The following is a 26,265-nucleotide window of genomic DNA, read 5'->3' as shown; positions in this document are numbered from 1 at the left end:
TTTAAGGGGAGGGTGGAGGAACACAGAATCATAGAGTTGGAAGGGACCCCCAAGAGTCATCTAATCTAACCCCGAGGATCACAGCTAAATAATTCCTGGCAGACGGCCACCCAAGCTCTCTTCAAAAGCCAACAATGAAGGAGGGTCCACGGCCAACATGAGCATAGGAGCAGAGAAAGAGCCCTCATATGGAGTCCAAATGTTGGTCCATCTAGCTCAGAAGTGCCTGCACTGACTGGCAGCAGCTCTCCAGGGTTTCAGGCAGGATCCTTTCGCAGTCTTACCTGGAGATGCCAGGGATTGAACCCGGGGGCTTTTGCTGAGCCACACCCCTTCCTCTATGAGGGGATTATTTAGGGAAGGAATTGAACACAAAACCGACGATATCGTGGTGCTGTTGTGCAAATTGATGGTGTGACCCCACGTGGGCACAATTCTGGTTGCCTCAGCTCAAAAGGGAGCCGGACCATCTTCAGAAAAGGGCAGCCGGAACAATCAAGGGGATGGAGTGACTCTTTGGAGGAGAGTGACAGGTGACAAGATAGAAGAGTAAAACATTTTGCATGGTGTGGAAGCAGAGAGGGCCTCTCCCCTGACTCTCTCAATGTTAGAACCCAACGGGGTCATCTAGTGAAAGCGAAATGTAGGGAGAGTCGGGACAGCCTAGAGGAAATCCTCCTTCAGACCCTGAGTAATTGGGGGGGGGTGGTCTTTGCAGGGCCATCTTTAGCCTATGCACTGCCAGGCTGCAAAGATCCACCCAGTGCCCCCAAATTTAGTTTTTGCCCCCAAATTAACTTTTATTATGCTTATGTCGCTATTATCATTTGACAACTAGCGCTCAAGCCTGCATGGCTCCAAAATGAGGTTTTCTTTGTGTTTTTTGTTGTTGTTTAAAACCAGCTTTTCTAAAGCAGGCAAAGAACACTTTGGGAGTCCGTGTAAAGACTCCACGCATGCGCTTACGGTCGTAGGGAGGTGTCTGAAAGATGAGACGGGCGAGCATTGTGTTCATGCATGGGAGAGCCATCTCAGGCAGCCCTTCATTGTGGGAGCAACCTTTTTTTCTAGAGGAGCTGGGAGGGCCCTTGTGAGCGCACATATATAAGTTCTTCTTGGGAAGGTTCTGGAGCCTGCGCGCGCTCCTGTCGCTAGATAGGCGCTCTCTCTTTCTGTCTGTCTCTCCCTCTTTCCTGTCACTCCCCTTCCTCCCGGCTTTGGTGAGCGAGGCTTTCCGGAGCACTTTCCCTGCAGCAGCAATAGCAAGCAGGCGGCGTGAGATCAGTTGTGTCTAAGGTGCTGCTGCCGCAAAGCAGCTCAATACAATATACTTAGGTGGCTTCAGCGGCGGGTGCCTGGCGCCCCTCAGAATTTGGTGCCCAGGTGCCCCGCACCCCTTGCACCCCCAGGTAAAGACGGCCCTGGGTCTTTGCTCGGATCCTGCGTCAGGGCTTCCCAGATCTCCTGTATGAAAAGACCTTTGGCAATCAGGCTCCTGGACCTTAGAGCTTCACGGTTCGAGCCTGCTTCTCAGGGTCTTTGGCGAAGGAGCAATATCTCTGGCCGAGTGGCCAGAATCACGTTCCTTGGAAGCATCGCTGAGAGATTATTCCAGTCAAGCTTTTCTTCGGAAACCTTCAGGGTCAAAGAAGGCGACTCTGTCTCATTTCCTTGCTGGCCTGCCTATTCTGCTGCTGAATTGTTTGCACAGCTAGGAAATTATCCATCACTGGTGGGAAGCAGCCTGCAAGCGATACGGAGCCAAAGTACCAGGATTTGCGAATCTGCCTGCTCATACAATCTTGAATTGCTGGGTCTTGATATGAGTGGTTGCGGGCTGCCCCTTAGTGGCCGGCTGCTGAATCACATCTGATGGTAAAAATAAGTATTGGCATGGAGGTTAAGGAAACAACAAAACGGGCAAACAATTACAAATATTAGAAACGGGGGAGAAAATTGGATTAAAAGAGAAGACATACAAAAATGCTTTGTGAAATATTACAAGAAATTATATACAGGGAGGAAGGTAGAGGAGGCGAAAATAGAAGAATATTTAAAAAATTGTAAAGTACCACAAATAAGTGAAGAAGAAAAGAGAATCTTAAATAACCCAATAACAATACAAGAGATTCATGAAAACATAGGTAAACTCAAAATAGGAAAATCACCGGGACCTGATGGTCTTTCAAATTTACATTATAAAGTATTCAGATCAGAATTAGAAGGGATGTATCAAAAATTAGTAAATAAAATATTGGAGGATGGCGTCACCCCCAAAACCTGGCAAGAGGCGTTTATAACGTTAATACTTAAAGGAGATAAAAGTAATGATCAGGTGGAAAATTTTAGGCCCATCTCCCTACTGAATTCAGATTATAAAATTTTCGCCGGAATTTTAGCAAATCGCTTGAAAGGGATTCTTAGTAGAATTATAGGAGCAGATCAGCAGGGTTTCCTACCAAAAAGGAAGATGAGCAGAAATGTGAGAATTGTATTAGATCTTATAGAGTTTCTGGATTGGAACCCTGGGAAAAAAGTAGCGTTTATATTCCTGGACGCAGAGAAAGCTTTTGATCATGTAAATTGGAATTATATGAAAAAAATGATGGTGAAAGTAGGAATAGAGGGGAAATTCTTCCAAGGTATAAACGCAATATATAAAAGGCAAGTAGCGAAATTAATTATCAACGGGGAATTATCAGATGAATTCGAAGTGTCAAGGGGGACACGCCAGGGGTGTCCACTGTCTCCTCTCCTGTTTGTGCTAACAATAGAATGCCTGTTGAAAATAATAAAGGAGGATGAGAACATTAAAGGGATCAAAGTGAAAAACAATGTGTTTAAAATTAAAGCATTCGCTGATGATGTAGTAATAATGGTAGAAGATCCAAAGGATTCAATAAAAAATCTTGAATTGGCGCTACAAAAATATGGAGAGGTGGCAGGATTAAGGATAAATTGGAAAAAAACTAAAATATTGGTCAAAAATATAAGAGGACAAGATGAAGAGGAGATAAAAGCAATAACAGAGTGGGAAATCGTGAAGAAAGTAAAGTATCTAGGAATTGAAATAACAACAAATAATATTAATTTATTCGAAAATAATTATGCAAAAATTTGGAAATCCATTAAAAAAGATTTAGAAAGATGGGGAAATTTGAAATTATCATTCTCAGCCAAAATTGCGGCAATCAAAATGTCAGTCTTACCCAAAATGTTATTTCTTTTTCAAATGCTTCCTATTATAGATAAAAAAAGAGGTTTTCGAGAATTGGAGAAGGGATTTAAGTAAATTTATATGGGAGGGGAAAAAAGCTAGGATTCAATTTAGGTTACTTACTGACATTGAGGAAAGAGGGGGGTGGGGAGTCCCAGACTTAAAGATCTATTATGCCGCGGCAGGCTTGTGCTGGGTCAAGGATTGGATAAAATTGGAAGATAAAGAAATTTTGGATTTGGAAGGGTTTAGAAATTTAGCAGGCTGGCACACATATTTATTAAATGAAAAGAGAGGAAACCCAAAAGAATTCTCAGATCACGTTTTCAAAAAAGCATTATTAAAGATCTGGATGGACTATAAACACCTGTTGGAACCGAAAACGCCTTGGTGGACATCACCTTTAGAGATGACGGCCGTATGTAGTAGAACTTATGATAAAAGATGGCTAACTTATCAAAAATTATTGATTAAGGAAAATGGGAAATTAATATTGAAACCGTATTATGAGATCAAGGATAAGTGTTCGAGCTGGCTGCAATACCATCAGATGCAGAGTCTTTTAAACAAGCACAGGGAAATTGGTTTTATAGATAACAAATCTAAATTACAGGAGATCTTGTTAGATAATGAAAGTAAACTATTAGCAAAATTATACAGCCACTTGTTAGAGTGGGAATTGAAAGACGAAGAAGTCAAATGTACAATGATAAGGTGGGCACAAGATTTAGGAAGACCGATATTCAGAAAGCAATGGGATAATTTGTGGAGGGAAGGCATGAAATTTACAGCTTGTTCAAATATAAAAGAGAACATGATGAAGATAATATACAGGTGGCATCTCACACCGGAAAAGATAGCAAAAATTTATAAAACTAATTCGAAAGAATGTTGGAAATGCAAAAAGAAATTAGGAAATTATTACCATTGCTGGTGGCTGTGTGATAAAATACATGAATTTTGGAACAATGTGTATGAAAAATTAAAAAAGATGCTTAAGTTTACATTTGAGAAAAAACCAGAGATAATGTTATTGAGTATGGTGCCAGATAATTTCCCTAACGATAGGAAAAATATATTATTATATGCATGTGCTGCAGCTCGCCTTCTTATAGCAAAGAACTGGAAAGGAGAGAAAGTACCAACAATTGGTGAATGGCAAGTAAAATTAGTGGAATTCATGAACTTAGCAAAGATGACAGCAGCAATTAGAGATATCCCGATACAGAAAAGTAAAGCAGAATGGAAATATGTTGAAGAGTATTTTAAAAAGGAGAAAATAAACACAAGTTTGGTGATATGCTTTGAGTAAAATACATATAGGATGAATAACAAATGGGTAATTAATGGAGGAAATGTTAATTTGGTAGATAATGCGGGGATAGAGATAAAGCAGGACAAAGTAGAACTGATAAAGGGAAGCAATGTTCAAACAATAGGAAATATGTTTCCCCCCCTTTTTTTTTTCTTTTTTAATCTGTATTATATTTCTATGTTTATGTAAGTGTTGTTTTTTATCTGGTATGTATATGTATATGTGTATGCACACATATTACATATGCATGGGAGTATATATATATGCTATACTCCTTTTTTTTTCTTCTTCTTTTTTTCCCCTTTTTTTCTTTTTTTCCTTTTTTTCTCTTCTACTTCTTTTTCTACCTCATTGATTTATGCTCTACGATTTTGTTATGTAACTTTGATATATAATTTATGATTTATGGTATATGTTTTATGATCTCGTTTGTAATTATAAAATACGAAATAAAGGTTAAAATTTAAAAAAAATAAAAAAATAAATAAAAGATGCGTGCCAAGATCTGCAGTTGGGTTGAGTCTTAGAATGCTTCCAGCTGGCTCGATTTTATATTTTCCACCCAAATGGGTGCAACATGAGATTGGTTTTGCATCTGGCAGAAGAGGCTACTTTGAAGGCCAAACTCAACAAGACATTACTTGCATGAAGGCAATTAAAAGTGACTGGCCTGGTTTGCAAATAACACCAAGCTGTGACTTATGAAACTAAGGTTTACTGGTTTGCAAGTAACACCACGGTTTACTAAGGCATGGTTTGCTTAATCACTGGAATCCTGCCCCACAGCTGAACAATTCACTACTCGAAACCATGGCTTGTTTTAACCCTGGCTTGGGGTTACCTGTGAACCCAGAACACTTCCTTGTCCGTAGGTTGTTTGACGACTCCCCTGAGCTCCAGGTGCTCAACAAGCAATAGAGCAAAGAGCAGCTGCGAAGCAAGCCAGACTTTGCAGAAGGAAGCAATGGTTTGTCTCAGTGTTCTATGTGAAGCAGGACATTGCTTTGCAGACCACAATTGCCCTCTTGCAAACCTGAGCCTCACCAGGATTCAGAGGGAGCACCCTGGTGTGCTGGGTCAAGGCTCAGAGCACCCCAATTCCATCAGGCATCTTCTTTACTCCTCAGGCGTGTCTCATCCTGCAAGCCTCCTATGTCCCGCCTCCTGGGGCTGCTCCTTTGTTTCCGCCTCCTGCCCCCCCAGAGCCAAATCCAACCCCCGTTGAGCTGGACACGGTGACAGGTTAGTACGAGACAATTTCCCTTGCGTCATGCTCTGGTTTTTGTTTATTTATTTATTTATTACATTGGTCAGCTATTCTGAATTATGCTTTTTACAGGGTGGTGGGAATGAGTCTGTGGTACCGAGGGGATGCCCAAAGGTTTGGGAGCTGCTGCTTTCCAAACAACCCTGTTCCCTGTTCCCTCCAGATACAGCTGGCGAGGAAGAGTCTGAGGACCCCCTTGGGACGGGCGATGAAGCTGATCCTTCCACGGGACCCTCGGCGCCGGATCAAGTCTCCCTGCCCAAGAAGCCCCCATCGCACGTGGTCCACGGGACCAAGAGGAGGAGAGGCGCCTCCCAAAAGCTCCTGTCCAACAAGCCACAAGACTTCCAGGTGATCAACCGCCCTCTCCCCAGATCGTCCCCCTCCCCCTGCACCTGAACTTGCAAACTCTGCCGTCCCTCCTCTTGGCCTGACTTCTGGCCCTGAGGCAGAAGAATGTTATGCAAGATGAGCCCAGATCAAAGGAGATCCTTCTTTGCACACGTTAGTTGGACTTACAGAATTTGTCTGCAAAGGCGGCCGGGCTGGCTGCTAGCTTGGATGGCTTGGAAAGGAGCCTGGAAAAGTTCGGGGAGGAGCCGAGGCTTTCAATGGCTGCTAACCACAAAGGCTACTTCTCCCTGCCTTGTCAGAAGCTGCAGATGTCCCTGGATGGCAGTTGCTGGGAACTGTAGGGGGTCAGAGTGTGTTCTGCTCGAATCCTGATTGCGGGTTTCCAGGGGGAACAGGTGCAAGGCACCTTGGCTCCCTCCACATTTGGGCCCCTTTGGTCTTGAGGTGGCCCATCATGCATTGCACATGTGTGACATTGTGTGTGCGATGCATGGTGCATGTCGCAAGCCCAGGGGCTGGCACCTCCAGAGCACTCGGTCCCCTCCACCGCGTGCACAACACGTGTGCACAATGTCACACGTGTTCAGTGTGCGCCGGGGGCAACCTGGCGTCTCCGAATGGAAATCTGGCTGGAGAACAGGACGCTGAACTAGATGGGCCCCTTTTGGCCTGACTCAGCTGACCCTGGGCTCTTTCGATGCTTCTCCTTTTGGGGAACTGACTCGGCTTTTGGAGTCCCTGAGGATGCCGATGGCAACCTGCTTCTTCTGCAACTTTGTGGCTTCCAGATCCGGGTGCGAGTCATCGAAGGCCGGCAGCTTCCTGGACTCAACATCAAGTCTGTGGTGAAGGTCACGGCTGCTGGGCAGACCAAGAGGACCAGGATCCGCAAAGGGAACTGCCCCGTCTTTGATGAGGTGAGGAGGTTGCGCTCGGGTGCTGCTTTGGGGGTTCCCTGGGGGGGCATCTGGGTGGCCACTGTGAGAACAGGAGGCTGGACTAGGTGGCTCCCCTTTGTCCGGCTAGCAATGCTCTTCTGCTGCTCCTTTGAGGAGGCCAAAGAGGAAAAGGAGAGGCTCGCTTAGTATTTCTGGGTGGGGACAAGTGCAGGAATCGCAGCAAAAGAATCCCCGATCTCTGCTTAAAATCCTCCAGCAAAGGAGAGTCCACCACCTTCAGAGGGAGTCCATTCTATCATCAAACAGCTTCGACTGTCAGAAAGTTCTTCCTGAGGTTGAATTGGATTCTCCTTTCTTGTAACTTGAAGCCCTGGGTTCGAGTCCCACCTCCCAAAGCAGGAGAAAGCAAGCTTGCTCCACCCTCCATTACTTTTTGAAATATGGCAACCCTAGTTAATTCCATCTTTGAACTGTGTGATTACTGACTGGCATGTTCCTAGCCAATGCAATTCCGGGCTGCATCAATAGGAGTATAGCATCTAGATCTAGGGAAGTAATAGTACCACTGTATTCTGCTCTGGTCAGACCTCACCTGGAGTACTGTGTCCAGTTCTGGGCACCACAGTTCAAGAAGGATACTGACAAGCTGGAACGTGTCCAGAGGAGGGCAACCAAAATGGTCAAAGGCCTGGAAACGAATCCTTATGAGGAACGGCTTAGGGAGCTGGGTATGTTTAGCCTGGAGAAGAGAAGGTTAAGGGGTGATCTGATAGCCATGTTCAAATATATGAAAGGATGTCATATGGAGGAGGGAGAAAGATTGTTTTCTGCTGCTCCAGAGAAGCGGACACAGAGCAATGGATTCAAACTTCAAGAAAGAAGATTCCACCTAAACATTAGGAAGAACTTCCTGACAGTAAGAGCTGTTTGGCAGTGGAATTTGCTGCCAAGGAGTGTGGTGGAGTCTCCTTCTTTGGAGGTCTTTAAGCAGAGGCTTGACAGGCATATGTCAAGAATGCTTTGATGGTGTTTCCAGCTTGGCAGGGGGTTGGACTGGATGGCCCTTGTGGTCTCTTCCAACTCTATCATTCTATGATTCTAGTTAATTCCAACTCTGAACTGTGTGATTACTGACTGGCATGTTCCTAGGACGCGCTTCTAAAGCTCAACCTTGAGCATCTTTCATAAATGTACATGGCCTTTAGATTTGGGGAGGAACAGGACAGAACAAGATAAAATTGTTTTTTGGGGGGGCTTGAGGAGTTGTCTTTCGGTGATCCTTTCAGGCAGGCTTCACTGTCGTCCATTGTGGTCTTGTATGCGATGTCTTATGTGTGCATGGATGCACCCATGGGTGATGGGTGCAGCACCCATGTTTCTTTCTGTTGCCCACAGACCTTTTTCTTCAATGTCTTTGAATCCCCGATGGAGCTGTTCGACGAGCCCGTATTCATCACAGTAAGTTGGGCTCAGGGAGCGCCCACTTTGGGGACTGTTTCTAGGGATGGGGAGAAATGAGATTCAGTTCACATAAAATAAATAATAAAGAATAAATATAATAATTTCAAGGCAAACCAAGCTACTCCACACTTTCCAAAGCAGCCTTTTGAGGTTTTGCAATTCTCTAGCCAAGTAAGAGGCAGAGACAGGACTAGGACAAACTGCGCGCATAGATGCACGTCTTGATGAAAATTACATACAAAAAAATGCATTATATTAGGGGAAATTGCTCTGTAAATAAACCCCTGGATATTGAAGGCAAAATATACCTGAAGGAGCGTCTCCACCCCCATCGTTCGGCCCGGACACTGAGGTCCAGCTCCGAGGGCCTTCTGGCGGTTCCCTCATTACGAGAAGCCAAGTTACAGGGAACCAGGCAGAGGGCCTTCTCAGTAGTGGCACCCACCCTGTGGAATGCCCTCCCACTAGAGGTCAAAGAGAACAATTACCAGACCTTTAGAAGGCATCTCAAGGCAGCCCTGTTTAGGGAAGCTTTTAATGTTTGATGGATTTCTGTATTTTAGAATTTCTGTTTCTTTGGAAGCCGCCCAGAGTGGCTGGGGGAACCCGGCCAGATGGGTGGGGTATAAATAATAAATTATTATTATTATTATTATTATTATTATTATTATTATTAATGGCACACAAGGCTGTGAACACAAGGAGAAATTTGTAGTAAAATGCCAAAGAGTTTTTATGAGGACTTTAAAAAAAAGAAAAGCAAATTGATGTGGGAAACTGAGTTTAAAATGGGAAAAAAGAGAAACTGAAATGGATCTATTCTCCCATTCCTAACACATCTTATTGGTTGTGTCACAAGTTCATTTGAGGTGATTTTGTTCAGGAGGAGTTTATTTTTATAAATATATTTATATACCACTATACTGTATCCTAAAAAAAAAATCAAAGCAGTTTACAGTATGCCTGATTACTCAGTATTGCTCTTGGAGAAAAACCTCTTGGATGGCTCTCCTGTTAGATACCACCAACTATGTCGTCTAAAGAATATTTGAGGATCCACTGAATATTTACCACTAAAATTTGCAGAGGAGAAATTTTTCAGGATGGCTTCATTCTGTTTGATGCAGGTGCTGAGTGTGAGCACTGCATGTTGGGTTCTGTAGTCTTGCAATATTCTTCACTTAACGGATGGTTGAGTCGCTGCCTTGTCTTCATTTCCTGAGCTCCTGATTTCCAGGCTCAGGCTTTTAATCAGCGGGAGGGATCCCCTGGGCTTAGGACTGTGCCTTGCATGTTGGGATTTGTAGTCCCTTTGTGTCCTGAGATGCCCTTGGAGTCGCCATGCTGAGCTTGGTGTCACAGCCCAGGTAGAGGCACCACTCCGAACTCTGCACCAGACGCTTTGCCTGGTGCAGGATTGCAGGCCATGCCTGCAGCCCACCAAAATGCCTCCGGGAAGAGCGGAGGAGGCAGGTGGTGGCCTCTGGTCAGCCAGGAGGCTCCATTTATGGCCCAGAGAAGTTTGCAGATCCATGTCCCCTTCAAGATGCAAACTAACAGAAGGTTCTTCCTGCGTAACAAGCTCTTCGGAGAGTCTTGCTTTGACATTCCTCCCTCCTCCTCTCCAGGTCATCGATTCTTGCTCTCTCCGGACGGATTCTGTCCTTGGAGAATTCCGGGTAAGGTCCGCCTTCCATTTCACTTCTGTGGGTTTAGGAAACCGGTCCTTCTTTGCATTCCTTCTATATGATGCCTGGCTGAGGACACAAATGCTGGCCCTTATCTGCCTGCTTGGCCCCTGGCCTCTTCCTTGGGGGGACTTTTTCCTTGGGGGGACCTATTTTCCAGGGATGCCCCTGATTTAGATAAGCCGTTCCGGTTTCTGATTTGATCCCTGAATGTCGCACTTTTCCTTAGGACGTACCTAGTTTCACTGAATTTTTTTGCGGGGGGTATGGAATACGACATCCTTATTTTCATTGGGTAAATCTTGGGATGCCCCTATTTTCATGGGAGAAATGTTGGAGGGGATGGAGTTATCCGGCCCCTGAGCCACCTGAAGACAATCCTGTAGAGGGAAGTTTTTTTAAATGTTTGAATATGTTTTTATATATGTTGGAAGCTGCCCAGAGTGGATTGGGGCAACCCAGTCAGGTGGGAGGGGTATAAAGAATAAAATTACCATGGTCCCTGTTTTCATTGGAGAAATGTTGGAGGATATGGGAGACACACTAGCTGTGCTTCGCCCCCACGGCCCCTTCCTACAGATACTGGGCGGAAAAGTGGGTTGGGGGGGTCTTTCAGTGAGGTGGTGGCCACACACACTGGCCAGACTGGGGGAAAAGCAAAGGGATTCCTCTTGCCCCAATTCAGGATTTCCAGTGGGTTGCAGGGGGTTGGGCTAGGTGACCCTTGATTGTCCCTCCCGACTCCCCAACGCTATGATTCTCTGTGCTTGTGCTTTGCAGGTGGATGTTGGGACAATTTATGCCGAACCCAGTGAGTGGAATTTGCTTCTCGAGTGCCCCTCGACTTTGTTTTAGCAAGGAATTGGTTTGTTTAGCATAGATGAATGAGTTTAGCGGGGAGGGAATGTGCTCTGCTGTTTCCGAGATGTCTAATCTATTTTATTCAGAGAACTCAGTGATTTTCTTTATTAAACTAGGGGTGGAAGGAGAAGAAAGTTTGGGAAGGGGGAAGCGTGGAGCAGTGTCCCCATAGCTCAATTGTTCCCAAGTTCTTAAGGGCTTTATATATGAACTTGCTGAACTTGGCCCAGAATCAAATCAGCAGCAGCATCTCCTGGGTGCCAATTCGATATTCACACTTCTCTTCCCGCTGCAGGACACGCCTTCCTCCGAAAGTGGCTCCTCCTTTCCGATCCGGAGGATTTTTCGGCAGGGGCTAAAGGCTACCTGAAGGTCAGCTTGTACGTCCTGGGCCCTGGCGACGAAGCGCCTGTGAGTATTTCTTTCAATTTAAGAAAACTGGCACAAGAAGGAGGTTTGGCTGTGATGCCTTCTCATCTCCAGAAGGGGTGGAGATTTATTGGGGGGAACCTTACATGCTGGGCCCCCAAACCCTTTGGGGAGAAACTCCATCATTGCAGGTTCCATGCCTTTTCTTTTCTTTTAAATGGAGTTTTTATTTATTTTCATGGTACAGAAGGTAAATGTTGAGAAAACAATTATTACAACAGTAAACAACAAATAACTTGTACCGGCTGATGAAATTGCAGACTTTTATCATGCCGTGTGTTAAAGTTTCATTTGATTCCTCTAAGAGATCCTGCCACATTTTCCCAGGAGTGCTGGGTGGAATCCTGCCGCAGCCTGAACATCTATGTATTCAATAAACCTTTGCCATATATTATAAAAGGAATATATAGTATATTGCTGCCATCACCTGGCATGTTAGTTTCTCAGTCAATGCTTTTGACCACACTCTGTTGTATCAAGAATCAATGTTCAGCCCAGAATCCACACACTGTCCTTTTTATCATCTGCATTCCAAAGAAAACATTGTTTTAATGATTATTCCAGTTTAATGGCCTTTTAATGGCCATCCTGCATGCGATTTTAGTTCTTTATACAGTGGTACTTCTACTTACGAATTTAATGCGTTCCGAACACACATTTGTAAGTCGAAAAAATTTGTAAGTCGAATCCCATAGGAATGCATTGGGAGAAAAAATTCGTAAGTAGAAGCAACCCTATCTAAAAATTTGTAAGTAGAAAAAATCCTATCTAAAACGCATCCAAGATTGCGGACGGAGCTCCATTCGTAAGTAGAAACATTCGTAAGTAGAAGTACAACTGTATTTCACGTACCTGCATCGTTTAAACGTGTTGAAAGCCACCTTGGGCCCCAGCCTGGGGAAAAGGCAACAGATAAATAACCATTAGTCCCAACTAAATTAGACCAGGGTGGAATCTCAACACATATAAAAAACACTTTAATGTTTTGAAAAACAGATTGGATTTGCCCTGAGCTCACTATCGCCATCTGGTGTCACATTTGGGCAATGCACTTAAAACACACTTGAAACGTTTTATTTGCCTCGGTAGAGCTGAGTCCTGGAATTCTCATAATGCTGCTTGGAATCCAGGTGCACCAGAACCTAAAGTTCAACAGCTGCAGTTCCCTTTGCTGGAAAGGGCTTGCAGGCTCCAAGAGGGAATTCCTCCTTCTCTTTTTTTTTAATCCACTCCCCCCCCCCCACCGCTTGTTACACAGGTGGAGAGGAAGGAAACGGCCGAAGAGAAGGAGGACATCGAAGGAAACGTCCTCAGGGCGACAGGGGTCTCTCTGAGAGGGGCCCATTTCTCCCTCAAAGTGTACCGAGCGGAGGACCTGCCCCAGAGTGAGTGGGGCTGGGGGGCTGGGCCTGGGGACGCAGATGGAGAAAGAGCGCTGGGGGGGGGGAGGAGCAAAGGGGAGATCCAGCCACAGTGGTACCAAGGGAAGCTGCAGGTTGTTGCTTTTATTTTGATTATATATTTTGTGGTTTTGCATTCTGATTTTATTCTGTGAACCACCTTGAGACCTGTGGGTATAGAGTGGTATATAAATTCAATGAATGAATGAATAGAATAGAATAGAATTATCAAGGGCTCCTGGGCTGGCTCTCCACTCACTTTTAAAATGCTATTAGAATGCTCTTAAAAACATCGTCCCCAAATGTCAAGCCAGAAAGAGACCCCGTTGCTTTTTCTCTTTTGCTTCCTTTTCACAAAGCCTCCCTCGTTTCTGGAAGGGGGGTCGCTCTGCAGCGCCCCCCCTGATGTCACACATTAAAAAGGCATTATTATTGTTTAAAAGAGAACATCACATGGCTCTCTGGTCATCGAGACCATTCCTGAACTCTTTTTTTTAGCGCTAATAAAACGTGTGTGTAGGTCTGCCCTGGTTGCTTAAAAATAGCAGGCAATGACCTTTTGAGACAGGAGGTTGGCTGCTTGCCGAAAAATGAGATGTGCTCAAGCACTGAGAATAATAATCGTAATAATAATAATTGTAATGTTGTTGTTGTTGTTTAGTCGTTTAGTCGTGTCCGACTCTTCGTGACCCCCATGGACCATAGCACGCCAGGCACTCCTGTCTTGCACTGCCTCCCGCAGTTTGGTCAAACTCATGTTCGTAGCTTCGAGAACACTGTCCAACCATCCCGTCCTCTGTCGTCCCCTTCTCCTTGTGCCCTCCATCTTTCCCAACATTAGGGTCTTTTCCAAGGATTCTTCTCTTCTCATGAGGTGGCCAAAGTCTTGGAGCCTCAGCTTCACGATCTGTCCTTCCAGTGAGCGCTCAGGGCTGATTTCCTTCAGAATGGATAGGTTTGATCTTCTTGCAGTCCATGGGACTCTCAAGAGTCTCCTCCAGCCATGGGCGTAGGCAGGGGGGGGGGCAGGAGGGGGCAGCTGCCCCCCCCCTAGAAGCAAAAAATTTAATGTATTTTACAGACCATAACCAGCACTTTTCCCCTCCAAAAACTGAAGTGGAAAGGGCTTTGCTTTAGCAAGATCAGCTAAGTCTCCGCTTGCTGGGGGGGGGGGGGACACAGCAGTAACAAAAACACATCAAATAAATAAAGCAAAGTGGCTACCAGTAGTTAAGCAGTTAAGACAATGGAGCATATATCCCCAGGCAAGATTCGATAGCTGACCATTTCACCCTATTGTTCTTAAGTGGGAGTTGTTAATGAGCATTCAGGAGCATTAAGAGTTCTATTGGCGATTTAATGAGGGTGCAGACTCAGAGGATTCAATTTGACTAAGGTGGCTCTGCAAGGCTAAAAGGAAGTGAATAAGAAAGGGGGTGGCTGTAGCTTTGACAGACACAGTGATGTTTATAAAAAGCATTGGTGTTCCAGTCTGCCCCTCCTCCTGCATCTGTATACTGTAAATCAGGGGTGGCCACCTCCCAAGAGACTCTGATCTACTCAGAGTTTAAAACTGGGGGTGATCTACCCCCTTTTGGGGGGTTCAGGTCAAACTTGTTGAGCTTCTTTTAGGAGGGAGGGAGGGAGGCCCATTTTTGTTTAGGGCTTCAGGTCATAGTTCAACTTTTTTGAGGGAGGAGGAAAATTTTGGGTGAGCTTTTTTTAGGGGTGCCAGTGACCTACCAGTGATCTACCACAGACATCCAGTGATCTACTGGTAGATCACAATCTACCTGTTGGACGTGCCTGCTGTAAATCAAGCAGAGAGAAAGCTGCTTACAAGGCTCCTGTACATGCAGAGTTCCAGCATCACAGCGTCACCCAGAGGCACCCACAAATATGAGTTATCCCTCTCTCTATTTCTTCCTTCCTTCCCTCCCTCCCTCTTCCATCCTTAATAAAATACGGGGGGGGGGGCAGATAAGCTCCACATAGAAAGCCCATCAACATGGGGGGATGACTCTTTCAAATACGGTATTTACCAGTAATTGGGGGGGGGGAGAGGCACCTAGGCCTCTGGGAGTTGGCTGCTATGCCTAGGAGTAGGACAATTCAAGAAAGCAGAACGATGCATATGGTATGGTAATATATCAATAGAATCGTAGAATTGTAGTCGGAAGGGACCACAAGGGTCATCTAGTCCAACCCCCTGCAATGCAGGATTTTTTTCCTAAGGTGGGGCTTGAACCATGGTTGAAATATTATGCTGATATGCAGCAACGCCTCGGAGCCGTCGTGGCTGCGGCCGTGTCTTGACTCGCCCTCGCCCGCCCTGCCACCCCCTCTCGCCTGCCCGACCCTCCCGTCCTCTCCAGCCAAGCAGGGTAGCCGCCAATGCTACCAGCCCCAGAAGCACAAGGTGGCCGCTGCTGCCACCGCCACGATGTCATCAGGCCTGCTGGCCCTTTAGCCCCGCCCACTTTATGGCCCCTCCCCTTCCATGCCTTGGCCCCGCCTCTGAACGACCATGGCTTGCCCCCCCCCTAGTTTTGATCCTGGCTACGCCCCTGCCTCCAGCACCATAATTCAAAAGCATCCATTCTTTGGCGATCAGCCTTCTTTATGGTCCGGCTCTCACTTCCATACATCACTACTGGGAAAACCATAGCTTTAACTATATGGACCTTTGTCGGCAAGGTGATGTCTCTGCTTTTTAAGATGCTGTCTAGGTTTGTCATTGCTTTTCTCCCAAGAAGCAAGCGTCTTTTAATTTCGTGACTGCTGTCACCAAAACTCCATGGACAAAGACAACAGGCATATAAAAATAATTGTAATAATGATAATTTATTATACCCTGCCCATCTGACTGGGTTAAACTGACTGCACTGCCTTCTTCCCACTGCTCCTTCCCCGATTTCTCTGTCTTTCCAGTGGATGATGCCGTCCTCGACAGTGTCAAGCAGATCTTTGGCTTTGACAGCAGCAAGAAGAACTTGGTGGATCCTTTTGTGGAAGTGACCTTTGCCGGGAAAACGGTGAGCAGGCCCTGCTCCCTGCGTTGGGCACACGAAAGACCCCCTCTGGGTCTCTGAAAGCCAAAGGTTGGGTACTGGGTGTGAACCTGGGCATTACAATGGATCCGTCAGCTGTCTGGCCTCTGCTGTGCCCTTAAAGTGGGTCTGAGAAGCCGAGCAGAGCACATAATTGCATGGCATCGTCGCCCCTTCTCGCACCCAGACCTTCCCCATAGCACAGAAATGGGTCAAAAGCAGCCTTCACAAGCAGGCTTGAGTCGGCTCCTTCCATGCATGTGTTCAGAGGAGTACCGTATTTTCCCATGTATAAGACATCCCCATCTATAAGACAATCCCCCAATTTTTGACTAATTTTTTCTTAGCAAAAAACATTGTCTTACGTGGAAAAATACGGAATATAAAAGGGGGTTTGCACGACCAATTAAATGATAAATTTGTTCATGACAAGACAACTGGTTTTTTTGAAGGAAGAATCTAAATTCCAATGAGAAATTCCACAAAACCCAAAGAAAAATCTCTCAGAAATGTATAACCTGCTTCTTGAGTGGGAATTAAAAGATTAGCAAACCAAGGAATTTATGATAAAATGGGGGGAAAGATTTGGGTTATGCTATTTGGTTTGAGAGATTGGAAAGGTTATGGAAAAATGATACAAACTTTACTGCGTGCACTGCCATTAAAGAAAACATCACTGGCTAAAATTTATAAATTACCCTCAAATCTATGTTGGAGATGCAAAAAGGCTGAAGGCTCACCACTGTATATAATCTTTGGTGGAATTGTGTAAAGGTAAAGACTTTTTGGAATAGTATTTATGAGGAATTGATTTTTTTATTTAAAAAAATAACCTTCCAAAAAAGACCTGAAACATTTCTTTTTGGTCTAGTCTCAGACGATAGTCCCAAAGACAAGGTTAGAGTCTTTTTATACGCAACAGCAGCAGCTAGAGTGCTGTTGGCGAAAAACTGGAAGAGCGAGAAGACAATGTCAGAGTGGCAAATGAAATTCTGCGAATATATTGAACTAGCCAAGATGACAGCGTCAATTGGAATGCAATTAAAACAAAAATTAAGAAAGGAATGGAAGTGTGTCGAAGAATATATTGCACAAAATTACTTCAGTAGAAATCTCTGGATAAGTACCGATTGAGTTCATTAAGCTAAGATGCAATGATTTTTAAGAAAGAGGATTGCTCAACGTGATGAAGAATTAGGAACAGGATGTTAGAGTTTTAAGGATATCGTGCATGTGGCTGAAGGAAGTCACATGGGTATTTGGGTAAATGGTGAGCTGGGTATAGGGTTAGATGTGGGGAATCCGTATATATAATAATATAATGTATGTTATGTACGGTGCTGGAATTGTACGGTAACTAACATGTAATATGCATTTTAAAATAAATAAACAATAAATAAACATGTAATATGCATTTAAATATGCAAATAAACATGTAATATGCATTTTAAAATAAATAAACAATAAATAAACATGTAATATGCATTTAAATATGCAAATAAACAAACATGTAATATGCATTTTAAAATAAATAAATAATAAATACATGTAATATGTATTCAAATATGCAAATAAACATGTAATATGCATTTTAAAATGAATAAATAATAAACAAACATGTAATATGCATTTAAATATGCAAATAAATATGTAATATGCATTTAAAAACAAATAAATAATAAATACTTAAAAATAATAAAATAAAATAAAAGGGGGTTTGCATGTGGCCTCCTTGCTGGGTGACCTTGGGCTAGTCACACTTCTCTGAAGTCTCTCAGCCCCACCCACCTCACAGAGTGTTTGTTGTGGGAGAGGAGGGGAAAGGAGAATGTTAGCCGCTTTGAGACTCCTTCGGGGAGTGATAAAGCGGGATATCAAATCCAAACTCTTCTTCTTCTTCCCCTCTCTGAGCCCCCCTCCCCACATTCAACCCGGGGTGGGGTGGGGGGTGAGGATCCCTATCTGGCGTTGTTTTGGGATGATGTGCAGGGAAGCCGCCTTCTCCCTGACCCCGCAACTCTTGTTTCCCTCGGGCAGCTGTGCAGCAAGATAGTGGAAAGGAACGCCAACCCCCAGTGGAACCAGAGCATCACTCTGCCGGCCATGGTGAGTGAGCAGCCAGAGGGGCCTGCGCTCTGGACATGATCCTGCGTCCCTCCGAAGGGCTGAGCTGCTCTCCTTGACCTCCCGTCTCCTCTTGTGTTTACCTCTGTAGTTTCCATCCATGTGTGAGAGGATGAGGATCCGGGTGATGGACTGGTGAGTGAAGCAGGATTTGGACCTTCCTTGGCTCTCCCTCTGCCTCTGGGCTCCTCTAAGGGACGAGGCAGGCGGCTTCTTCCATTGCTCCTGTCCTGGGGAAGGAACACTTTTCAGTGCTACATAGGAGCAAATGGCAATCCGGAGGATATCTGAATTACCGTTTTTACTCAGATTGAGTGCTAAAGAGGAGTTTCCCCCAGGAAAAGCAGCAGGACAAGATTCTCTCCCTCTGTGTGTCATAGAATCATAGGATTGTATAGAAGGAACCCCCAGGGGTCATCTAGTCCAACCCCCTGTAAAGGTATGAGGGATCTTCTTGCAGAAGGAGCCCCAACCAGGAGGAAGCTCTAGGTTTTAGCAGAAGGAACCCCATGGGTTGTGGGAATGTTCAGGGTGGCAGGAGAGGATATATTGTTTATTAATATCCTTCCTAACTTGCGCTAGCAAATTTCTTTATGTAGCAGAGTTATAGTCCCTTTTCTTACATGCACAGCAGATGGCTGGTTGCAGGCTTGTGTAAGACAGTCACTGTCTAAGACTGAATTGTGCATTCCTGGTAAGATCCCTTTAATCCCTCTTAAAAGAATAAAGACGCAACAATCTTATTTAAAGTCAATAAAAGAAGTTTACTCACATCAGTTCACAGTTGGATTCCTGGAGGCAGACTTAGTTACAACTATGTACATGTGGATCTACCCCATATGGGGGAATAATCCCAGTGCTTCTGCTAGCTGAGAGCTAGCAGAGTCCTAGCCAAAAGAAGGAAGTCAAAAAGAGGGAAAGGTGCTGCGTGACTCGTCCTTTTGTTACCTGGGCAGGTAAGGCCACGCCCACCTCTAGTCACATGCAAGGAAGGATGCTCCAGCCCAGGAACAGGAACAGGAAGTTTCGACTGGCTGGACTAACATCCTTTTGCATGTCCATTCTAGGAAAACAAGGAATGTTGGACTTGACTGCTCCCAGTGGATTACATTCCACATGGGTAATCTAATCCAGTGTTTCTCAACCAGTGTGCCTCCAGATGTTTTGGGACTACAACTCCCATCATCCCTAGCTAGCAAGACCAGTGGTCAGGAATGATGGGAGTTGTAGTCCCAAAACATCTGGAGGCACACTGGTTGAGAAACACTGATCTAATCCAACCCCCTGCAAAGGTATGAGGGATCTTCTTTTAGAATGTGCCCCAGCGAGGAGGAAGCTCTGTGTTTTTGTAGAAGGAACCCCATGGGTCATCTAGTCCAACCCCCTGCAATGTTACAGGACATCTTCTTGCAGAAGGTGCCTCAGCAAGGAGGAAGCTCTGGGTTTGAGCAGAAGGAAACGAAAACTGTCTACAAAGCCCAAATCTAAGACACGGAAATTAAAACAACCATTCTTGTTCCAGGGACCGGGTCACTCACAACGACATCATTGGCACGATCCATCTTTGCATGTCCAAGATCTCAGCTCCTGGAGGGGAACTGGAAGGTATTCCGACCGCTCTCCATATCATCCGACTTGCTCCTGGGAGTTTTTTTTTTGGGGGGGAGGCTAAGGAGCTGGGAAGAGGGTGCCTTTCAGCTCCCGGGTCTGAACTGGAGTCTGAACTGCAAGCTCTCCTGGCAATCAGGAAGCATCCCTTCCAAAGAGGGAAGAGGGTGGGACTTCTTTAGCCCACCCAGGCTGAGGATCAGACCAACCATGGAGGTTGTATTCTGCTTTCACCAGCCTCCCCATTGCACCTGCTCTCACCCCACACTGGTTTCTTGCTTGCAGGAGGTTGGCGCAGAGTTTCCACTTGTGCCAGTTGCATTTACTGTGCATTTGGAACAATCCTGTCTTGCATGTTCCAGGGCTTCTCCGCACTTACCTTTTGCCCTGCTTTTTTTCCAGGCACAGTCTGTGTCTGAGCGCTCTTTTTTGTTTTTTGCTTTGGAGATTTCCCTGCGAAAACCCACTCTTTAAAACCCATTTTTCTTCTTCTTCTTTATTTAAGCTTTATTATTCATTTTCCATATATATACAACACCTAGTCATTTTCACTATCATCAATTCAGTAAAAATATCACAAAAGATGCATGCAAAAGATGGACCAAAGATGTGGCCGGTTTGTAGGCACAGCCCCTCAGCAGATCTGTGGCTCTTTGCAATCCTCAACAATCAATCCTCAACATCAATATTTGGTGTTTTATTGTGTTTTTATATGTATTGGCAGTGGCTCGGAGTGGCTGGGGCTGGATCTACACACACACAGAAAACACACGTACACTTTAAGTCAGAAATTAGATCCTTATAACAAAAGAAAAAAACCCTATGGAAAAATGATAATAAAAATTTCCTGCTCTCTGGTGCCCTCTGGTGTTGCATGTTTATAGCGCATTCAAATCGTGGTTTCTTTCCGAAAGTAGCTGATTCCTGGGTCAACCCAGCCAGGTGGGTGGGGTAGAAATGATTAAATGGTGATGATGATTATTATTATTGATCAGCTGTTGGTTGGTGCTTGCCTAGACCAGTGTGCAGTGCTTGGAAGCATTGGGGCTTCAAAGCGCCACGTTAGCTGCATTAGGTTGGGCTAGATGACTCTTTGGGTCCCTTCTGTGCCCACCCTTGGAGACGTGGGGTTTAGGAGCCCCCAGAACCCATCTCTGGCTTCTTTTTAACTCCTCTCCTCCTTTGCCCCACTTTGGTTCACGAGTTCTGGTCTTACCACCTCCCCTTTCCTGAATCCTGGGTGCGGATTCTGTCCCCGAGATCTGGAGATCCTAACATTCTGGTTTCTCTCCTGTTTCTTCGCACCCCAGAGGAGTTTCCTGTCCCTGTGAAGCCTTTCAAAGCTACCAACAGTATGTTCCTTTGCACGTACAAAATTGGCTTCCCTTTTGCACTCGACACTAATACTCATGTTTGAGGCATGCTCAAAATCCAGACTTCTTGTTTTTCTTTTTAAAAAGTGTGTGCAGTGCTCTGTTTTGCTGCTGTTAGTAGTGTTAGCAGGTACGTCTGGCATTTTACTGTCCCGGCTCCAACTCTAATGGCTGCTTTGTTCTGTTTTATATTCATTGATCTATTTTGTAAAATTTATAAGCCACTTGATTGTTAAAAAAAGCAATCAACACAACAAAACCTGAAAAGTTTTAACTTACGGAATGAATTTATTTTTCTTAATTTATCTTAGGGTGGATCTTCACATAGGAAAAAAACGCTATAAATAAGTCATAAATTAGATTGTTGTAACGAAAGAAAAAAAACCCTATGCAAAAACGTGTGTAAAATTTTCCTGCTCTCTGGCGCCATCTGGTGTTGCATGTTTATAATGCATTCAAAATGCTGTTTTTGGACTGAGGTAGCCGAGTCCTTAGTGAAAATGCGACTGTTTTATTGTGTGTGTCCCGTCCCCCCCGCAAACCACTTTACAATCAAATGGCATGCAAATTTACTGAAGCAAGTCAAGCAAGCAAGCAAACAGACTAAGAAATGAGTTTTATGGAAATTCTGTGTCCCTGGCCCCCTTCACCCTAGCGGACCACCCCCTGTCTGTGTCTTTTGGGTGGGTGCTGGTGCTCTGCTTGCTTTGGCCCCCTTCCAGCTCACCAGCCAGGCCAGAAAAGTCCACATTTGTCAAGCCAGCTCTGCTCCTGCCTCCCGTCTCACCCTCTCGGTCTCCCTGCAGTCGACGATGCGCTGGGTTTCTTGCCCACTTTTGGACCCTGTTACGTCAACCTGTATGGCAGCCCCAGGGAGTTCACGGGATTTCCGGACCCCTACGAGGAGCTCAACCTGGGAAAGGTGAGGAAAGTCGGGAGAAGCATCTGGGGTGCGACCGGACACCATAAATGGAGATAAACGCCGCGGGCGTAGCCTCTGACATTTCATTGCGTGGAAAGAGGGACGTTCTCTTCCCCGTCCACATCACTGCCAGAGCATCTCTTCCTGATCAAAGTCAGGAGAGGAAACCCAGAAAACGGCAGGATTTTAAGCGCAGGAATCTTTGAATGTGGGTATTGCATTCAGGGAAGCCTGAGAGGAAAAAAACCAAACCCAAATCAATAAATGCAATAAATGCACTACATATAACTCACTAGCGGGGATAATTGATGCAGAATAGAATAGCTAGCCTCAGGTTTCCATATTCCCAGAAGTGAAAATCCGGACACAAACAAACGCTTGAGAAAATTCCCAAAGTTTTTGAGCTCCCCCACCCCCCGAAAGACACCAAAGTTGTTGAGAAATAACCCAAGTTGTTGAGCATTTTAGGTTAGGTTGACAAAGACCCAGGGCAAACTCGGAAGTCACCCTGGATTTTCTGGCAATGTCCAGGAGAATCTGGACAACCCACCATGGCTCTGCTCAGCCTCCACAGCTGGAGGCAGCAATGCTTTACAGTGCTGGTCAGGCCAAGGTTGCAGGTTCGATCCCTGCATGGGGCAGACGCATAGTCCTGCCTTGCAGGGGGTTGGACTGGATGACCCTCAGGGCCCCTTCTAGCTGGAAGCTTCCACGAGTCTGACGGCCACTTTCTGGAAGCCCCTATTTTCAGGGGAGAAATGTTGGAGGGGATGGAGTTATCCGACCCCTGAGCCGTCTGAAGGCAGCCTTGTTTAGGGAAGTTAAAGGTAAAGGGACCCCTGACCGTTAGGTCCAGTCGTGACCGACTCTGGGGTTGCGGCGCTCATCTTGCTTTATTGGCCGTGGGAGCCGGTGTACAGCTTCCAGGTCATGTGGCCAGCACGACTAAGCCGCTTCTGGCGAACCAGAGCAGTGCACAGAAACGCCGTTTACCTTCCCGCCAGAGTGGTACCTATTTATCTACTTGCACTTTGTGCTTTCGAACTGCTAGGTGGGCAGGAGCTGGGACTGAACAATGGGAGCTCACTCCATTGCGGGGATTCGAGCCGCCGACCTTCTGATCGGCAAGCCCTAGGCTCAGTGGTTTAACCCACAGTGCCACCCGCGTCCCTATGTATAGGGAAGTTAAAGTTTTATTATGTTTTTTCTATATGTTGGAAGATGCCCATAGTGGCTGGGGCAACCCAATGAGATGGGTGGGGGTTATGAATGGGGAAATTATCATGATGCAATGGGATGTCCCTCTTTCCATGGGAAAAATGTTGGAGGGCTTGCCCTGAGCTCCAGGGCCGGCTCTAGGGGTATGGGGCGCCGTGTGGAAACCATGCTGCGCCCTGCGCCCGCCCACCAGCCGCGGCAAGAAACGGAGCGGGACGGGGGCGCCGGAGCGATCTCTGCACCATGGTGCAAGGGCGCCCGGCGTGCTTGAGACGGCCCTGCTGAGCTCTTCTCCTCCACCCGCCCAGGGAGAAGGGGTGGCTTATCGCGGCCGGTTGCTGGTGGAGCTGGAGACCAAGTTGGTGGACCACGTGGAGCAGAAGGTCGGGGACATTCCTCCCGATGACATCCTGCTGGTGGAGGTAAGCCCCCCCCCCAGGACACCCCCTTCCCTTTCAGACACAAGGCCTGGTCCTCCCAGAGACCTCCCAGAGCTGCCATTCTCTGCCATCCACCTTGCAAACTCCTGCTGTGTGTGTGTGTCTTTTAAAATATATTCTTCCGGTCATCAGGAAAAAAACCCAGAAGTTCTTCCTGGATCTCGAAGGATGAAAGAATCACCCAGAGGTCCCTCTTGAGGCCAGTGGGCCAGGCGCTTGGAGCAGAATCCCAACATAAGGGATAGACCAATGTTTTTTGCTCAAAGTTGTTGAAAATCTCGGGGGGAAATTCTCGGGAAAAAATGATGTTTTTGGAGCTATTTTTAAGGGGAATCATCCCAAACTGGGGGTGCATTTTCCCAGACATTTTGACAATTTGCACTTCTGCCGGCCAACTGCCGGCTATGAAAAGTCTCGTGGCACCTTAAAGACCAGCAGGTTGATCATGGCATGAGATTTGGAGGAATAGAGAGTTGCTTTTACAAAAGAAGAAAAGTGACTCTTAAGTTTGATTTAATGATTAATTAATAGTAATCATATGATCCTTTGGGAGAACTTCCAGCTCTACATTTCTAATAATAATAAAATGCAAAAGTGCTTTTGTCGCCGCAGCAACTCTCTTCCGGCTTTCAGGATGAGCTGGCCCTGGCGGAGGTGGGGGCTTAAAGACCAGCTGGTTACAGATCATCTCATGGATTATTATTATTATTATTATTGTATTAGCATTTCCCCCAAGGAAAGCACATGCTGGCGTCCGTGCTCCCCCCCCATGATATCCTCGCAACAACAACCCTGCGAGGTAGGATTAGGCTGAAAGGAAGGCAGCGGCCGGCCCCCTGAGTGGGAATTTGAATCCCCGTCTTCTGGGTTCCATGCCCGGCACTCTAACCACTGCACTGCACTGCCACACACCGACTTCTGGGTCTTCTGAGAGGCTGGTGGGCTTGATCCATGGTGTCTGTCTCCTTCCTCTTTCCCGCATGGCAGAAGTACCTTCGCCGGAGGAAATACTGTCTCTTTGCCGCCTTCTATTCGGCCACCATGTTGCAGAATGTGGACGATGCCATCCAGTTTGAGGTCAGCGTGGGCAACTATGGCAACAAGTTTGACAGCACCTGCCTCCCTCTGGCTTCTACCACCCAGTACAGCCGAGCCGTGTTTGATGGTAAGGAGGCTGCCGGGGTGGGTGGGTGACGCAGGGCAAGCTCAGTGCCTGTCCAGTCTCCACTTTATAGAACGGTCCCCGAGGGTCATCCAGTCCAACCCGTGGCAATGCAGGCACCACAGCTCAATGGGCCCGGAGAGGTGGCCACCCAACCTTTCCACCAAGGAGGAAGAGTCCAGCACCTTTGAGGGAGGCCGCTCTGCTGTCAAACAGTGCCAGGGATTCTTTAGCTGGGATTAACCTGCGGAACTCCCTCCCACTGGAAGTGGACACCACCTTGGACGGCTTTAAAAGAGGACTGGGCAAATTCATGGAGAAGACAGCTATCGATGGCTGCTTGCTGGGATGGCTCTGCTCTGCCCTCCGTGGTCGGAGGCCTCAGTGCTTCCGAATCCCAGTTTCTGGAAACTGCAGGAGGGGAGAGTGTCGCTCTTGTGTTCGGATCCTGCCTGCTGGTTTCCCATTAGGATATCTGCTTGGCCCCTGGAAGAAGAGGAAACTGCACTAGCAGACCCTCCAAGGGTCTAAATTTTCCAGGGACAGTCCAGGATTTACAGAAGCCGCCCTGGTTCCTGATCTGATCCCAGAATGTCCTGCTTTTCCTTAGGACGTCCCTATTTTTCTTGGAGAAATGCTGGAGGGGATGGGGCTATGTGACCCCCGATCCAAGGAGATAAGTAACTCTACAACCTTCAGAAGACATCTGAAGGCAACCCTGGATAGGGGTTTTTCTTGAAATGTTTAATGTTTTATTGTATTTTAATATATGTCGGAAGCTGCCCAGAGTCAGATGGGCGCGGTATCAATAGTAAGATTATTATCACGGAACAGGACATCCCTGTTTTCATTGGAGAAATGTTGGATGGGCAATTGGCCTGATCCGGCAGCCTGTTGTTATGTATTCCTGCATTTCCGTGGGTCAGACTAGATGACCCATGGGTGTCCCTCCGAGCTCTACCCTGCTGCGATTTTCTATCAGAGCGCTGGACTCAGCGGATGCTCAGCCCGAAAGTCAGATATATCTGTGTCTCCATCTCCTTGTCTCACTGGCTGGGGGCTTCTTGGTGTTTTCCATCCCTGCAGGCTGTCAGTATTACTACCTGCCGTGGGGCAACGTGAAGCCGGTCGTGGTCCTCTCCTCCTACTGGGAAGACATCAGCCACAGGACCGATGTGCAGAATCGCCTCTGTGGCGCCGCAGACCGGCTGGTGAGTGCCGTTGGCGGGGAGCGGGGGACACCGTAAACGTCTCCCATAAACCATCTCCCTGCCCCCATTTGGGGGAAACTGCCTTTCTCCGCCTTCACGGGAGACCAGTCCGATGGGCAACCCCCCCCCCCCGGGCAGCCCAAAGTAGTCTAGCCCTGAGAAAGCACTCTGCACTGGCTCAGAGGAGGGCTGCAAGCTTGCCACAAGCACACAGAGGCTTCATCCCTTATATGCTTTTTCATAAAATGTATCTACTACTGGATGGT

At 46.3% G+C, this 26,265-nt stretch overlaps 1 protein-coding gene across 9 annotated transcripts in view; it reads left to right on the top strand.

The window, feature by feature from the left end:
• DYSF (dysferlin) overlaps positions 1 to 26,265 on the top strand; it is a 178,204-nt gene that overhangs the window by 35,329 nt on the left and 116,610 nt on the right. For 5 of the 9 annotated variants that reach the window (XM_060278297.1, XM_060278298.1, XM_060278292.1 and 2 more), the window contains exons 5-21: positions 5,660 to 5,774; positions 5,963 to 6,150; positions 6,942 to 7,070; positions 8,448 to 8,510; positions 10,142 to 10,192; positions 10,982 to 11,012; positions 11,358 to 11,473; positions 12,750 to 12,876; positions 15,823 to 15,926; positions 17,979 to 18,047; positions 18,157 to 18,200; positions 19,588 to 19,670; positions 20,984 to 21,025; positions 21,853 to 21,968; positions 23,495 to 23,608; positions 24,614 to 24,791; positions 25,875 to 25,999. In XM_060278297.1, coding sequence (XP_060134280.1) covers positions 5,660 to 5,774; positions 5,963 to 6,150; positions 6,942 to 7,070; positions 8,448 to 8,510; positions 10,142 to 10,192; positions 10,982 to 11,012; positions 11,358 to 11,473; positions 12,750 to 12,876; positions 15,823 to 15,926; positions 17,979 to 18,047; positions 18,157 to 18,200; positions 19,588 to 19,670; positions 20,984 to 21,025; positions 21,853 to 21,968; positions 23,495 to 23,608; positions 24,614 to 24,791; positions 25,875 to 25,999 — 1,695 coding nt within the window. The remainder of the gene's footprint in view (positions 1 to 5,659; positions 5,775 to 5,962; positions 6,151 to 6,941; positions 7,071 to 8,447; positions 8,511 to 10,141; positions 10,193 to 10,981; positions 11,013 to 11,357; positions 11,474 to 12,749; positions 12,877 to 15,822; positions 15,927 to 17,978; positions 18,048 to 18,156; positions 18,201 to 19,587; positions 19,671 to 20,983; positions 21,026 to 21,852; positions 21,969 to 23,494; positions 23,609 to 24,613; positions 24,792 to 25,874; positions 26,000 to 26,265) is intronic. The other 4 variants (XM_060278300.1, XM_060278295.1, XM_060278299.1 and 1 more) reach the window with 1 other exon arrangement.

Source organism: Zootoca vivipara, chromosome 9 (assembly GCF_963506605.1).
Source record: "Zootoca vivipara chromosome 9, rZooViv1.1, whole genome shotgun sequence".
NCBI classification, from domain to species: Eukaryota; Metazoa; Chordata; class Lepidosauria; order Squamata; family Lacertidae; genus Zootoca; species Zootoca vivipara.
This window is presented reverse-complemented; position numbering and strand designations above follow the sequence as displayed.